This window comes from Oryx dammah, unplaced genomic scaffold, assembly GCF_014754425.2.
Source record: "Oryx dammah isolate SB20612 unplaced genomic scaffold, SCBI_Odam_1.1 HiC_scaffold_4, whole genome shotgun sequence".
In the NCBI taxonomy this organism is placed as follows: Eukaryota; Metazoa; Chordata; class Mammalia; order Artiodactyla; family Bovidae; genus Oryx; species Oryx dammah.
Window position 1 is genome coordinate 26,657,985 of NW_024070188.1, and position 17,620 is coordinate 26,675,604.

General features: G+C 41.3%; 1 protein-coding gene across 1 annotated transcript; it reads right to left on the reverse strand.

The window, feature by feature from the left end:
* Nucleotides 1-5,273: 5,273 nt before the first annotated feature.
* MFSD4B (major facilitator superfamily domain containing 4B) lies at nucleotides 5,274-17,566 on the reverse strand. Its single transcript, XM_040238486.1, is given in 5 exon segments — nucleotides 5,274-10,815; nucleotides 10,817-12,027; nucleotides 13,693-13,809; nucleotides 15,104-15,272; nucleotides 17,186-17,566. Coding segments are annotated over 5 exon segments (1,737 nt in total). The 5' UTR covers nucleotides 17,369-17,566; the 3' UTR covers nucleotides 5,274-10,758.
* Nucleotides 17,567-17,620: the final 54 nt, after the last annotated feature.

Genomic DNA, 17,620 nt, shown 5'->3' on the forward strand with positions numbered 1-17,620 from the left:
AAAGAAATCCCAGGGCTGATCTCCTTCAGAATGGACTGGTTGGATCTCCTTGCAGTCCAAGGGACTCTCAAGAGTCTTCTCCAACACCACAGTTCAAAAGCATCAATTCTTCGGCGCTCAGCCTTCTTCATAGTCCAACTCTCACATCCATACATGAGCACAGGAAAAACCATATCCTTGACTAGACGGACCTTAGTCGGCAAAGTAATGTCTCTGCTTTTGAATATACTATCTAGGTTGGTCATAACTTTTCTTCCAAGGAGTAAGCGTCTTTTAATTTCATGGCTGCAGTCACCATCTGCAGTGATTTTCGAGCCCCCAAAATAAAGTCTGACACTGTTTCTATTGTTTCTCCATCTATTTCCCATGAAGTGATGGGACCAGATGCCATGATCTTCGTTTTCTGAATGTTGAGCTTTAAGCCAACTTTTTCACTCTCCTCTCACTTTCATCAACAGGCTTTTTAAGTTCCTCTTCACTTTCTGCCATAAGGGTGGTGTCATCTGCATATCTGAGGTTATTGATATTTCTCCTGGCAATCTTGATTCCAGCTTGTGTTTCTTCCAGCCCAGCGTTTCTCATGATGTACTCTGCATAGAAGTTAAATAAGCAGGGTGACAATATACAGCCTTGACGTACTCCTTTTCCTATTTGGAACCAGTCTGTTGTTCCATGTCCAGTTCTAACTGTTCCTTCCTGACCTGCATACAGATTTCTCAAGAGGCAGGTTAGGTGGTCTGGTATTCCCATCTCTTTCAGAATTTTCCAGAGTTTGTTGGGATCCACACAGTCAAAAGCTTCGGCATAGTCAATAAAGCAGAAATAGATGTTTTTTCTGGAACTCTCTTGCTTTTTCCATGATCCAGCGGATGTTGGCAATTTGCTCTCTGGTTCCTCTGCCTTTTCTAAAACCAGCTTGAACATCAGGGAGTTCACGGTTCACGTATTGCTGAAGTCTGGATGAGTGCAATTGTGCGGTAGTTTGAGCATTCTTTTGCATTGCCTTTCTTTGGAATTGGAATGAAAACTGACCTTTTCCAGTCCTGTGGCCACTGCTGAGTTTTCCAAACTTGCTGGCATATTGAGTGCAGCACTTTCACAGCATCATCTTTCAGGATTTGAAACAGCTCAACTGGAATTCCATCACCTCCACTAGCTTTGTTCGTAGTGATGCTTTCTAAGGCCCACTTGACTTCACATTCCAAGATGTCTGGCTCTAGATTAGTGATCACATCATCATGATTACCTGGGTCGTGAAGATCTTTTTTGTACAGTTCTTCCATGTATTCTTGCCACCTCTTAATATCTTCTGCTTCTGTTAGGTCCATACCATTTCTGTCCTTTATGGAACCCAGCTTTGCATGAAATGTTTCCTTGGTATCTCTAATTTTCTTGAAGAGATCTCTAGTCTTTCCCATTCTGTTGTTTTCCTCTATTTCTTTGCACTGATCGCTGAAGAAGGCTTTCTTATCTCTCCTTGCTATTCTTTGGAACTCTGCATTCAGATGCTTATATCTTTCCTTTTCTCCTTTGCTTTTCACCTCTCTTCTTTTCACAGCTATTTGTAAGGCCTCCCCAGGCAGCCATTTTGCTTTTTTGCATTTCTTTTCCATGATGGTCTTGATCCCTGTCTCCTGTACAATGTCACGAACCTCATTCCATAGTTCATCAGGCACTCTATCTATCAGATCTAGACCCTTAAATCTATTTCTCACTTCCACTGTATAATCATAAGGGATTTGATTTAGGTCATACCTGAATGATCTAACAGTTTTCCCTACTTTCTTCAATTTAAGTCTGAATTTGGCAATAAGGAGTTCATGATCTGAGCCACAGTCAGCTCCTGGTCTTGTTTTTGTTGACTGTATAGAGCTTCTCCATCTTTGGCTGCAAAGAATATAATCAATCTGATTTTGGTGTTGACCATCTGGTGATGTCCATGTGTAGAGTCTTCTCTTGTGTTGTTGGTAGAGGGTGTTTGCTATGACCAGTGCATTTTCTTGGCAAAACTCTATTAGTCTTTGCCCTGCTTCATTCCGCATTCCAAGGCCAAATTTGCCTGTTACTCCAGGTGTTTCTTGACTTCCTACTTTTGCATTCCAGTCCCCTATAATGAAAAGGACATCTTTTTTGGTTGTTAGTTCTAAAAGATCTTGTAGGTCTTCATAAAACCGTTCAACTTCAGTTTCTTCAGCGTTACTGGTTGGGGCATAGACTTGGATAACTGTGATATTGAATGGTTTGCCTTGGAGACGAACAGAGATCATTCTGTCGTTTTTGAGATTGCATCCAAGTACTGCATTTCGGACTCTTCTGTTGATCATGATGGCTACTCCATTTCTTCTGAGGGATTCCTGCCCGCAGTAGTAGATATAATGGTCATCTGAGTTAAATTCACCCATTCCAGTCCATTTTAGTTCGCTGATTCCTAGAATGTCGACGTTCACCCTTGCCATCTCGTTTGACCACTTCCAATTTGCCTTGATTCATGGACCTGACATTCCAGGTTCCTATGCAATATTGCTCTTTACAGCATTGGATCTTGCTTCTATCACCAGTCACATCCACAACTGGGTATTGTTTTTGCTTTGGCTCCATCCCTTCATTCTTTCTGGAGTTATTTCTCCACTGATCTCTAGTAGCATATTGGGCACCTAATGACCTGGGGAGTTCCTCTTTTGGTATCCTATCATTTTGCCTTTTCCTACTGTTCATGGGGTTCTCAAGGCAAGAATACTGAAGTGGCTTGCCATTCCCTTTTCCAGTGGACCACATTCTGTCAGTAGATACCTGCTAAATAACTAAAATGTTTAGACTTGGAAATTTTTCTGGTTCACAGAGATTAGAGCTTTAATAAGATCTCTTGCAAACTGGGAATCCTCTTTTATCTCTCTTAAGTACACATGCTACCCTATTAAGAGAGAGATTTTGTCCTTGACAGAAATCATACAGTTCACTACCAACCTTGTCTAATAAGCTCCTCAAAAAAGATCTACCATTGCTTGTGACTGTTTTTCCAATTTCGATTCAAAACATGAACCAGACCATCTCCCTAGATCCTGACAATTTATATGCCATTCGGGCATCTGCTAGCAAATATCCAATAAACCCAGCACTACTCCAGGTACAGAGCAGACAGGGGAACTTCCTTTTTGGTTTTAACAGCGCCCTTATCAGAGCAGCAGGGAGAGAAGTGCCAAGATGGCCACTCTCTGGATAGGGGCAACAGGCACCGACCCAAGAGAGGCCAAGTAATGGGCTAGTCAACAGCTGCTGAGGCCAGGCTCTGCCCAGAAAGGACAAGAGCAGCTACTCAAGTCAGTCAGACAGGTTTCCTCTGGAATTTGGACTAGAGATATACAGAGGATGGGCCTAAGGGAGGAGGAACAGGGAGAGCTGCTTTGAGAAACAGGCAGAGAGCAGCCTGGCCCCAGCACCGGGCCCATTCCAGCCCATGGTTCCCTGATCACACACTATCTCTTCCAAGGTGGCCAGGGGGAGTCTGTGTGTGTCGGGAGCCATGTTAGGCATTACTGACAAAATGGAGGCATGGCCTCAACCCCCTCTCCTCATTCCGCAGGCACAGACCCGGGATGAAGGAGTTAGCTCTTGTGATTCTGACTTCTTTCTTCCTTTCTTTGGTTGAGTTGGCTGGAAAGAATATTAAGGTGCTTACTGTTCTTGAGAGAAGCATAGAAAACACAAAGCCTTCTGCAGTTGTGCCCAGAAAATAATCTATAAAGTAACCATTGACATTTGTTCAAGGATTTTTGCAAAGAATGTCCCGGGATGAGCATGTAGGCCGCAGCTTGAGGCCATGGGAAAGATTGTTCTCTCAGACCTGTTTGTGAGGGAAATGTTTATGGCAAAAGAAGTTTGCTGAGTTTAGGGTTTAGGAATAATTAAGAATAGTTAGAAGCCTTTTTAGGAGATAGTGAGCTTAGGATACTAGGGACAAGCAGGATTTAAAAAGATAAGAAATAAACTGAGGAATGTGGTATGCAGCCCAGACATAAGCATGAGTTACAATGTAATCACAAGAAAACACGATTCTGAGAGATGAGAGAATCCCTGAAGCAGGAACTCTGTTTGAAGGGTAATGATGAGACAATAATCTGGGTGAGGGGGAACTGAAAATGTCGAGCCTCTGACCTAATGCTTTTGAAAAAGTATAAAAGAGAACCTAATGCTTGAAATAAACATGTAGTCCCGTACCTCAAGTCAGAGGCTACACCATTTACTGCAGACACCGCTCATCCCTTCAGGCTGATCCCCTGGCTGCTGGAGCTGGACTCTGGCAAGCTCTAGAATTTGGACTAGAGATATACAGAGGATGGGCCTAAGGAAGGAGGAACAGGGAGAAGTTCCACCGACAGGCAGAGCTGCTTTGAGAAACAGGCAGAGAGCATCCTGGCCCCAGCACCAGGCCCATTCCAGCCCATGGTTCCCTGACCACACACTATCTCTTCCAAGGTGGTGGGGGGGAGTCTCTGTTTCCAAAGAACATGACATGAGAACAGCCACTTAGCAGGAAACAGGGATCCAGATCCCAAAATACATGAGAATGATACTTGGTACTCCAAGGACAGGAGAGGAAGTTTCGTTAATACTTAGTCTCTAGTGCCTAGCACAAAGTAAGCTCTCAGTGTAAGCTCAGTGACCGAACAAAGATTGGAAGCAGAAATAACAAAACTGTGAGGTAGATACCTGACATTTAAGTTCATTTACTCAGGGTGTGTGATACTAAGCTAATTATAATGCACCAAAAGCCTGCCTAGAGTTTGAAGCGATACTAAGTGTTTCCCTCTTCCTAGTGGATTAGAATAATATCTAAGCAGAATAATAAAAATAAAGCACCCCTCAAAATTAAAACTAGAATCATCATATGATTCATCAATTTCACTTATGGAGATATACCTAAAAGAATGAAAAGCAGAGACTAGAGGACTTACTGTATAGCACAGGGAACTAGACTCAATATTTCATAATAATCTACACGGGGAAAAGTCTAAAAAGAACACAGACACATGTATATATTTATATATATATTTATATAATATACATACAACTGAATCACTATGCTGTACACTTGAAACAACACTGTAAAATCGACTATACTTCAATCTTTAAGAGTTAAAAAAGCAGATATTTGTACATCAATGTTCATAGCAGCATTATTCACAACGGCCAAAAGGTGGAAGCAAAGCATGTATCCATCAACATATAAATGGGTGAACAAAATATGCATACAAGAGAGTATTGGTTACTTTTACAAAGTAAATTCTGACACATTTTGCAACAAGATGGGCCTTGAGGATGTTACACTAAATAAAGTAGCCTGGTCGTAAAAGGACACAGACTGTTTGTACCCACTTATAGGAGGTGCTTAAGAGCGGTCAAACACTCAGAAAGTAGAATGATGGGGGTCAGGGGCTGAGAGGGTGGAATTGGCCAGTTACCATTCAATGGCTTGAGAGTTTCAGTTTTGCAAGATTAGAAAGGTTCTGCAGATGGTGGCAGTGACTATAGCACAATAATGAGAATGCCCTTAATGCCACTCAACTGTACACTTAAAAATGGTTAAAACGATAAATTTTGTTATGCGTATTTTATCACAACTAAAAAGGATTAAAAAAAAAAAAAAAAGCACCTTATTAATCACAATAAGCTAGAAAGCCCAACCTCTTAAGCTACTCATGTCATCTTACAACTTCAAAACATTTCTCCAGGCCATCCATTAACTAACATTACCAAATGCATCAAAGGCAAGCTGCAATAATTTAGAGATCAGAAACTGAGGCATTCTGCAATTAAAAATATAAGTCAAAAGGAAGACAGGAGACAATAATAAGAATCAATAGTCACAGTGCAAGAACCTAAGGGATTCTCCTTGTTGTTGAAGAATTAAAAGAAATAAAAAGGGCAGAAATACAGGATAAGAGAAGACATAATTACAATTACCACAGGAAAATGTTGGAAAATAAAGAACAGTTCTCTTTGATTGTAAAAATTCAGTGCTATACAGTTTTAAATCATTAAATATGAAACTATTTAAACCTAAATAAAAATCCAACTCAAGTTCAACCTAGTTCAAGTGCCAACTGGCCAAAGTGCATTAAAGGAAAGAGCTTAAATATTCCTTCTGACAACCAAGTCACTAGCTTTGGTTTGCTTCTTTTATACCCAAGGAAACCAAAACCTTCTCTTTCAGATCACCAGGTCTTTCTTAAATGCCATAATTTATATTACGCCATTTGACAAGGTATCTATCACAACCTTCTGACCCCAGATAGTAGTTAATCAATCTCTAGAACAGGAAATAAAACCTTCCTGAAAATATCTTGTGCAATGACTTGTTTGACGCTTTGTTTCTCCCACTGGACCTGTGCTATCTACATATGGCAGCCACCGGCCAGTGCAGATACTGGACAGTACTCATTAGAGGTAGGTTCCATGAAGGCAGGAAATTTCTGATCTTTTCACCCAGTGTGTATCTCCCACAGAAACTACCAAACAGGAGGCATTCGATAACATGTGAAATAAATATTCAACAGCTAATGCAGCAAATGGAGAGGACTGAAGAGAACTCAGTCTTGGAATAGTGTATACAGATGGAGGGGGTTCATGGGGACTACAGACTCCCAGAGACTTAGGGTCAGATTTAGAAAAGCTACAAGAAAACAAATGAAATTCCCAAAAGAAGTAGCAAAGAATTTAAATTCCCCAAAAGTGGACCTTGCTACCCAAAGTGTGGTCGACCCATGGGCCAACAGCACCTAGGAGCTTGTTAGAAATGAAGAATCTCAGTCCCTAACCCAGTCCAACTAAATTAGAATCTGCATTTTAAGAAGCAATTCTAATGCACATTAAAGTATGAGAAGCACCAGTCTATTTTTCTCTTTCCAGACTGAGCAAGTATTCTTCACTCAGCAAGTTTGAAAAAAAAAAAAAAACACTGCACACAACTACATGTAAATCGACAATAACTTTCATAAAAATTTCAATTAAAAGAACAATTGTAACAAACTTTGAAATCACACAGTAAGCTTTTCTGTATCCCTTCCCTATCACCTCTACCCCTGCTACATCCCCATACTATAAGAAAATGTCAGACACACCCAGCATCTGTGGGCTCCACATACAAACATATACACACACACACTCACAACAAAACATTACAAATACATACTACGAACCAGGGTACCTAACACAAGGGACCCCAGAAGAATATATCTACTTTCACTAAGAATTTTAAGCTCTATTTTAGTAATAATTCTTAAGTGACAGGATTGAATGCTACATTGCTATAATAATACAAAAGTTCTGGTTATGAGAAAACTATCCTGATTATTCAATAAATCTACTTGAAACAAAATCATTTTACATGGAATCTGGGTCTCACATTTTTCAGGGGTGTGTTGATACTGTTCTTGCTCTTAATGAATTACAACTATTCAAACTAAAATCCAATCCACCAAATGTTGTATCAATATAATCTAGACATAAAATTCAAGTTGTTTCTGATACTTTATCTGGAAGAAGGAAATTTTTTTTACCCCTTTACCCTTGTCTTGGGAAACTAAGCTGACTAGAAATGTAAGAACTTTCTAGGTATTTAGGATTATGATTACTTACATTTGTCCCTTAAAAATTTTAGGTACTTCCCTAATCTTCTACCATGACCTTTTTTATACCTTCATATATAATAAAAAAATTATTTTTTTTGAAGATTTTTCTTTAAAAAATAACAGGGATTGAAAAATGCTCTCAAAGTCTTCTTGGACTTTACTATGAAAATACAATTAGACTGAAACTTACGAATTTCCCTCATATTAAGCTGCATTTGAACAGGTTAAAAAGTACAGTGGAAAAGAGCACAAAATAAAATCTCAAGGGAAAAAGCCTGAGTTAGGTTTACTGGCCTGATCTATAGGGAGTTTTCCATTCCTGCACTAGAACACTCAGTGGGTTGTATCTATTATCACTTTTGGTGACTACTGAAGGATTTTTCCCCAGCTAAAGCTTTCTGGCTCCCTTGACTGTTGCAGACACTTGAGTATAGCAGACACACCCTAAGGTGACTCCCAATAATCAGATACATCCATATACTAGCCTCTTCCCTAGAGTTTGGACAGACTCTGAGACTTCCTTCTAGTCTACAAAATCTGGCAAAAGGGACAGGATGTCACTCCCATGATTACATGGTATCATTAAAAACCCCGGCTCAGTCGGCTCCAGTGAGATTCTCCTGCTGGCTTTGAAGAAACAAGCTGCCATGCTTAGAAAGGATCTATGAGAGGGCCACACGGGAGGTCCTAGCAATCGAGATAGGTGCCTGCTGACAGCCAGAAAAAAAAAAAAAAAAATGGAGATCTCAGTCTACTACCTCAAGGAACTGAATTACTGTCAAAAACCACACAGCATAGAAGGGAAGTCCAAGCTCTACAAAGCACAGCTCTTCCAACAGCCTGACTGCAGCCCATGAGATCCTGAGCAGAGAACCAACCCAGTGAAGCCATGCCCAAATTCCTGACTCAAGAAAACTGTGAGGTTAAAGAAATAAAAGGTCTGTTGTTCTAAGCTGTTATATTTGTGATACAATAATTTGTTACTCAGAAATAGAAAACCTCGGTATTGGTTACTTGAGTATCAGCAGACACTTATTTAACTAAGAACTGATTATTAGGATGAAGGCTAATTCCTGGAATTGTACTGTCTTATCTTTCCAATATGGAAATACATTATCAAACTTTAACAGTCCCTATAATCTCATATGGCCATTCACACTTTGGTTTGTGGAATTCTAATGCATTTTTTGTGGATTTCCAAGTTTTCTACCATGTTCTTATTCCCTTCTTTCCCTGAGTTGCACTTTTATCCTTTAAATGTCGATGCCACAGGTTGAATCCCTATTCTGGCAAGCCACCCAGATGCCAAATAGTTGCTACTGCCTACATTCCAGCAACCTGAGAAAGGGCAGTAAGTGGAGCAGACCTAATCTCCAAGTTCTAGCTAAGAGAAAAGGATAGAATAAAGAGAGCAAGAAGAATAGGCTTTTCACTGTTAATTTCTCCACCAGCCCTCTCCAAAACTGTCAGATTGTTAAAATGAACCAATAATGGACAGTGGTTGAGAAAGGTACTATTTTCCACTTACGAAAAAACAAAGGCAAATTTACAGAAATTAGTTAAAAAGCAGACATACTGCAACCAAGTAGAAATTAGGTATCATTCAGCACAAAATGTGCTAAGAAGAAGTGAACGAAATCTGTCATCAATGCCAGTCATTTATCAAAGGATACCCCAGGCCAGATTTGCCATGCTCACGCCCTCTTAGGCCCCCAAGCCACGTTCAAATCATTACTTTGATTTCCCAGATATTTCAAACTCAGGAAAGAGGCGGTCCAGAGGCCTGACACAGGTATTCCAATCGCTGGAAAAGATGGCGTCTCATGGTAAATTAAATTAGCAGTCTAATTTACAGTGCTTACAACGTGCCTACCAACTAGACTCAATAAGGAGTAACTCCTGGAACAGCAGACTCATTCCCAGATTGTCACTGAGGGAAGCAAAGGACCACAAGAGACCCGGTTCACAGCCCTACTACTAACATAGTAACTCTGAAACAGCTATAAAAACTGCAACAAGGCATCTCCAAATCCTGTGTGAACACAGAGAAAATGAGCATATAAAAATAACTTCTCTTCTTAAAATGTCTGTAAAAATAGTACAATATCTATCATTGAATGAATCACTGTATTCACTGAAATTAAGACACGGATGATAAAACGCAACATTACTTTATAGAAGTATATGGGAAAAAACTCAATTTTGTCACATTAAATGATCACTGATTTTAACACATACTTTGATTTCAGAGATGTTAAAAATGTGAAAAAAAGGTGCATCTCAGAATCAATGACATACAGTGCTAAAAATGTATTCCTCAGAATTATTCAAATAACGTAATACTGAGTCTCTTAAACTGACATTATTCATAATCAGTAGCACATTCTTAAAGCTATTCATTTTATTTTTCACTTCTCATTTGAAATGACGAATATAGTGGCACTTATGTTCATTTCTGACAGACATCTTGCACAAACTGTAAAAATGAGGGATTCCCATTTGAAAGTCATCTCACTTTCATTAGAGACCCAGACCAGGAGATGAGATAAACAAGGCCTACATAAGTCAGATGACTGAGTACAGGGCCAGACTAGGAAGCAGCATTGGAGGTTTGAAGCCAGGTCTCTAGGACCTGTTCTCTGCTCTCTTCATAAAAATCTGAAAATATCAGTAATTACCATTTTTAATCCAACACTACAGAGTAAAACAATTAATAGAAATCTCTGTCCATTTTCAAAGATGTCTTTTTATGAAATGATTCTCAACTTCCCTGGCAGAATACTGATGACGGAGAATTTGTTTGGCTAACCGATTCAACTACTAAACAGTTCTGCTGTATCTGAATGGCACACCCAATTTCTCAAAAACAAATGCCTTCTCTGCATGCTCTGAGGAAGGGTGAAGGCCATAAAATATTACCTAATCAGCCACATGCCACCAAACACTAGCCTTACAACAGGATCCTGCTGTATGAGATCACTGGTTCTTTACGAAAGGCTCTGGGGATTACAGAACATTTCAAAACTTTTTAGCATTTGCTATACTCGGAGCTAGAAATTGTGATCCTCAAAGCTTGTTGCAAATATGTTATGCTTTGCTCTGACTGGCGAACTGGTGACTATTTGAGGAGTCAGTACATAATCCATCCTCTCAACACATTAGTCCCTTTTGTCCTGGTTTCTTGCAAGGTAATTCACTGGGGAGTTGCCAGTATTAACTGGAGAGGATTCAAACATTAACACATTTGAGTAGGAATGGTTGGGAACTTCAGCTGTAGGCTCCATCAAAATATTTCTAGATGTCTCTATTACAGAATTCCTCATTGTATCATTCATTTCAATCACTTCAAAGTCCATTTCATTCCATTTTTCTGCATCATCTTCTTCATTCTCTTCCTCATAGTCATTGAGCCCAGAGGTAGAAAGCAGAGCTTTCTGGTCCTCACTTTTCCTGTGTTCTTTTCGCTGACGATCAAGCGGCAAGGTGGCTAATTTGTACAGCACAGGAAATAAAACAGCAGTGGCTATTGATGACCCCAAAGAGGTGTACAAAACTACAGGCAAATCAGGGTATTTGCCTTGAAGAATTCCAATTACTGCAGGAATAGCCATTTCTCCCAGGGCGGCACCGACTACAAAAAATGCTGCAGCTTTCCCATGGATGGTCGTGTACTGCTCAATCCAAGACACTCCACTGGGAAACGTGGTTGCCATTGAGGCCCCATACACTGAAGTTGCTATCCAGAGACAAACTGGGCTCTTGTTGAAAAGGACCAGAAATAAAGATGAAGTCAGGCTGCCAATGTTGCTCAATACAATCATGGTTCCAGGTTGTAAACATGTAGCAAAAAAGATTGCCATGCCCCTGCAGGCTGCAAAGGTCCCCCAGAAGATGGAGTTCAACCCGGCCGCTTCACTTTCTTTCATGCCAGCATGGGTGGTTGCAAATGAGAAAACGTAAGAGCCATAGGTTACCTCAGCTCCAACATAAAAAAAGAAGAACAGGAAAAGGAGACAGAGAAGGGTATTGTGGTATTTGGCTCTTCGAAACCTCTGAGCAGATGCTCTTGCTCTTTCTTGCTTTGAGCTTTTCTTTAAAAACAGAGCGAAAAAAAAGAGAGCAACTACAAAAATATAAGCACCGATAACAGCGTAAGCCCACAGTAAATTCATATCGTCAGGAATTCCAAATAGAGTTTCTGAGTCAGCTTCAGATGACTGGTTGAAGGCAGATTGGTTAAAGTCAGCCTCTGTGTGGTTTTCAGCAGACACCGTCGTGCCCAGCGCCAATTTAGCCAGCAGTGGAGCCAAAAAGGCACCTAGGGCAAAACTGAAGTGTAAGGCCTGCATGTGTGGGGCTCCTTGGTCCCCCCAAATAGCCAAGATTAGGACGTTACCACCTATCAATGAAAGACGGAGAATGATTTAATTATAGTGACTTGACAAAAAAGAAAAAAGTTCATTACTATCAGAAAGAAATATTTTACATGGCACAAGAATTATAATATTCTAAGTTATCAACTGTGGCAACTAAGTCAATTCTACAATTAGTCCTTATGACTAAGTCAACTCTAACTCACCAACACTACCAAGAAACTCTCAGCACTAGAACCTCGCACACTCACAAATGGAATTCTATCATCTAGTAAAGCACTATCTCCTAGAGCTAAGTACATTAGCCCAAGGCTTTTTACAATACAGTTCCAATACCAGCTTTGAATACTTTGGCCACCTGATGTGAACAGCCAACTCATCAGAAAAGACTGATGCTGGGAAAGACTGAAGGCAAAAGGAGAAAAGTGCGGCAGAGGATGAGATGGTTAGATAGCATCACTAACTCAATGGACATGAATTTGAGCAAACTCCGGGAGATAGTGGAGGGCAGAGAAGCCTGGTGTACTGCAATCCATGGTGTCACAAAGAGGTGGACACAACTTAGAAACTGAACAACAATAATACCAGGCACAGGAGGGGTGGGGGTAGGGAAGGATACTTATATTTACTTACTTCTAAATATTTTAAATATACATTATCATCAGATAGTAGCCAAATGACCAAATTTTTCTATACTGGAAATCAGTAGCCACTTGAGGAAAATTACTTATGTATACAGCAGATGCAAAACCCATATTCAGAAGCCTGGCCACGACAGGATTCTGCCCGTTACAAGAGCAAATAACAAGGATGCCTTCTAACACCTGCAGTCACACTGTCTAGGTGTCTACAGGGTGAAGACGAGAAGCACCAGGTATAATATTTTTTTTTTCTTTCTTTTTAATAGATTTGCACATAAACATACAATTCTATCCTGTAATTTCACAACCAAATTAAGCCCAAAGTAAAAAATATTTCTCCAACCTATCAAATACCAAGGAAGAGGTGGAGAAAGTTGGCTTTAGGGGTGAACAAATGTCAAAGACATTATTCAGTACGTTTTAAAAAATAAAGAGACACAAGAGCAGCAACTTTTGAGAGAAAAGGAAAAGGGAAATAACACACAGCACAGCTTTCTTAGTTTGAAAGGCAGAGTGCATTTTAAATTGGAGAGCTGCTTCTATGTTTCCTCAGCCATATAATGGTTCCAAACTTCATCTATTAATTCATCAATTCTTGCCACATTACAATGATAAAGACCTAGCCTGATGGAAAGCCTGCTCGTCCGCACTGTAATCACCCACACTGAGGCCCCTCTCCTCTTTGGATACTGTAAATCAACAAACTCTCAAAGAACAAAACCGTCTGAATTCACTCTGTGGTTGGCTGCTCAAAAACAGGCACTTTACCTGGCAAGAAGGGTGGTACTGACTGGGAGACCCCATGAGAAACACAGTAGGTCAGTGTCATTTTAGGGGACAGTGCAAGTGACAATTTAATATCATCTGCTCTTTTTCTAGGGCTTCCCTGGTGGTGCAGAGGTTAAATGTCTGCCTGCAATGTGGGAGACCTGGGTTCGATCCCTGGGTCGGGAAGATCCCCTGGAGAAGGAAATGGCAACCCACTGGAGAATCCCATTTTTCTAGTAGAGAGACGTTACTCCCAGAGATGATAATGAAGGGCTCACTAACCTGTATCCAGAATGCCAATCGAAACACCGAAGGTAGACATCATGACGATCAGTAACACTGCGGTCTTACAAAATGGAACAAGATAAAGACCAACTGCAGTAGCGAACATTGACACCCCTGAGAAGAAAGGTCAAAATCAGCTATGAGAAACACTATTCATGGCAAAGGGTCATAGATGACGTCAACATCATAAAAACTCTCAAAAATGCGAAACAGGTCAAATTAAAGTTGAGTAATGAATAGAGGAAAGGGTCCGCTTCTACGAAGCCATTTCATTTAAAAGCTTCTATCATCTTTATGAACTATAAAGTTTAAGCTATTCTAATATAAATACACTTCTAGTACTGCTAATAATCAAAACATACGTTATACCACAAGGCAAAATTTTATAGCCAAACAGCTCAAAAATTATTTATTTTTTAACAACCTAAAGAGATTTTTAGATAAAGGTAAACAATTAAATGCAATTACTATAGTAGTTTGTAGTAGAAATGTGTTAAACAGTGGCACTAGTGGTAAAGAATCTGCCTACCAGTGCAGGAGACCCAAGAGACTCAGGTTCAATCCCTGGATCAGGACGATCCCCTGGAGTAGGAAACAGCACCCCACTCCAGTATTCTTGCCAAGAAAATTCCATGGAGAGAGGAGCCTGGCAGGCTACAATCCATGGTAAGCACATAGAGGCAGACACAACTCATCAACTGAGCATGCAGCATAAACAGATTTGTTTGAAGACTAGGGAGGGAAATGTAAGAAATACATTCTTTCAACCAACTATGGAAATCAGAGGGATTATTTACTCAGTCATCAACAAGAGTAATTATCTCCTTATTTCCAAAGCAGTTTTGCCACATTCATCCAGATTTTCTCTAAACATGTCAATTTATCCCAAAAAGAGTAAGTTAAAAGCTTTGCTATCTATTTTGAGAGTGAGGTGGAGAGGCTTGGGTTGATCATTCACAAGGAGCAGCTGGGACAAAAATTTAGCATTCATCATTTCACCCACCATCCCCTCCCACCTTTGTTCTCAGCCCAGTGTCTAGTCTGGGCAGGTCTGAGGAGTTTACTCTCATCTACGGCCCCAGAAGATCTGCCCTAAACAATGACAAACAAGAGCTCTTTTAACAACTGGCATGTGATCCAGCAGTGGTATCTAGACCACAGTGAAGGTCAGGAGGGCTAAGGATCGCTAACACACTAGTACTCACCTAAATTTCCAGAGGCATCCAGCCCAGATTCCAAGCAACTGCCAAGATGGGAGCGGGCAGCAGAGGAACCTGGCTTCCAGTGAGGGTGCCTAAACACTACTTTTAAGCTGTCAACCATTCTGCAAGCCAGTATGTTTCATATTTAAAAACAAGCTGTAAATTCCTTGAAAGTCTCAAAGAAGCTGAAACTGTCGTTTACTCACCCAAAAGGAGAAAATGATTCATACTGTCGAAAAGCACTCCACCAATCACAGAGCCACCCAGGTATCCAAAGGCACGGCCCACAAAAATCAGAGAAAGACTGCTGATGTTGCGGTTCACATTCGTTGCCAAGTCTTGAAACGTGGGTCCCAGTATAGCAACACTCATTCCCTAAAATTCAAAAAGACATAAGTTTTTATTTACAATCATTAAAATAATGTCTATGTATGTGGTAGCTTTTTTTCACTATTAAAAAGGGAGGAGGGGACTTCAACGGACGGTAGGAGATTAAGTCCCACAGTTAAATTCATAATGAACCTACTAATAGTACTACTAGAGCTACAGACTCTGGTGTGTCAAATCCTATGGTTTTTCTCATCCTGACAACTCTCAAATTGAACTTTAAAAAAATTAATTCTTTTAGCTTTTTGGTGCAATTCGGTTTCCTTTTTGAACAATACCAGAAAAGACTACAGTATTTCTATTAACAGTAAAGTGAAAGTGAAAGTGAAGTCGCTCAGTCCTGTCCGACTCTGCGACCCCATGGACTGTAGCCTATCAGGCTCCTCTGTCCATGGGATTTTCCAGGCAAGAGTGCTGGACTGGATTGCCATTTCCTTCTCCAGGGGATCTTCCCGACCCAGGAATCGAACTCGGGTCTCCCGCATTGCAGGCAGACGCTTTACCATCTGAGCCACCAGGGAAGATATTAACAGTAAAATGTAACATTAAAAAACGTTTTTGAAAGTTTTAAGTAGTCTGAAACACATTGCATGCACAAATAACACAAGAATTGTGATGCTAAAAATTTAAGTTTTCAAGCCATCAAAATAGTATCCCATTTTTGATGATGTTAAAACAGCAGAACTGCTGGATGTACATAGGGTCCTTCTTTAAAATTATACGTATAAAATATGCAAGAGAGAAACAATTTGAACGTCTCCCAATCTACATTTTTCTTCAAAGAAAACCTAAGCCTCAGGGGTACAGTCTGTAAGGCTTTCTTAGACAATATTACATACACCTGCATGCACCAGATTTGAAAATAAAATTTTATTCAAAGACATGTAATTTTAGCAAGAATTAGAGGCTGCATTTGGCTTTCACAGGAAATTCGTTGGACACTTAAAAAAATGTTTCCAATCGGTCTACATTTCAAGAATAAGTGATTCTAATTGCACGACTCTGCCCTAAACGCTTGGATGTAGCTCCTTCCCAGACGCGGGAACAGGCACAGAGCTAGCTACTAATACATGAAGGGAAGGCAGTGCCCCCGCTGTAACCAAATTAGTCCCACCTGCAACGCATTTAACAGGATGAGGAACGGCGTTTGCATTGACTTTTCTTCAAATACAAATACTCTTAAGAATCAACTGTGCCTCAGGGAAAGATATTAAGTGGCCAGAAGTGACAGCTCAGAGAACTCACCCTCCCAACTCCCCAAGACCCCAATATTTAAGACAAGCTAAGGGAAGTTTTCTGGAATAAAGTAACCGCCTTATTCCAGAAAACGACGGCCAAGACGTTTGGCAAAAGGCTAAACTAGCCTTGCACTTTGTTCTAGGAAAAACATTCAAGGATCAGAAAATTTGTTTTACATAAGATTATAGGCAGACTAGGAAACATTATTCCTGGCTCAACCACTTAACCAGCTGTGTGGTCCGAAAAAGTCACTCTTCCTGTCTGGGTCTATTTTCCCATATGCAAGAATAAGGGGTCAATTCAGTCAAACGAAGACGAGAACCCAATAAAGCAGCTTTGTGCAATAATTTGGGGGTTGGGTAAGCGGCTATAGACCTGGCGACCCCTCTTGCATTCTCCTGACCCCACAGAGGAGAGGTAGAAAGGTTTGCTGGAACTGGATAACATTATATATTACGAAAATCTATTTTACACTTGACAATATTTCTCGAAAATAGTAATTGTGCCCATTTTACAGACTGCAAAACTGAGGCTCGGGCAGATGGATGAGCCCAAGGTCACGGAGTCTGCGAGCAGCGGAAACAAAGAGCACAGAAGGCCGCGTTCTCTGAAGAACGTCCGCCCTCGTCTCGGTTTGGGAGGGTTCCAGCCCCGGCTCTCACCAGCCCCAGGAAGGCGGCACACAGGAGGACGGTGATGAACCAGCGCAGCATGCGGTCTGCCCGGCCGCTCCGCCGGGAACCCACCACTGCCTCCGGCTCATTCTCCGCCGGGGCCTCGGCCTGGAGAAGCCGCTGCCCGGCAGCCGGGGCCCCGGCCCCACAGGGTTCCAGTTCCAGCTCCATCGTGGCGGCTCCCGAGCAGCGGTCTCGCTACCGCTCGGCTTCGCAGCGGAGCCTCGGGAACTTGGCACCCTGCCCCGGCCTCGTGCCTCCAGAGCCTGCGGTCCCGGCTGGCGCCTCCTCCCAGGGGGTGGCCCTAGTCCGGGCGGAGGAGTCGAACTTCGGGACGCGCCGGCCGCCGCAGGCTGCGGCCGCGCGCCCTCCCTCACGCAGGGCGCCTGCGCAGATCACGTGGCGGAAATGTGGCCTCTCGCC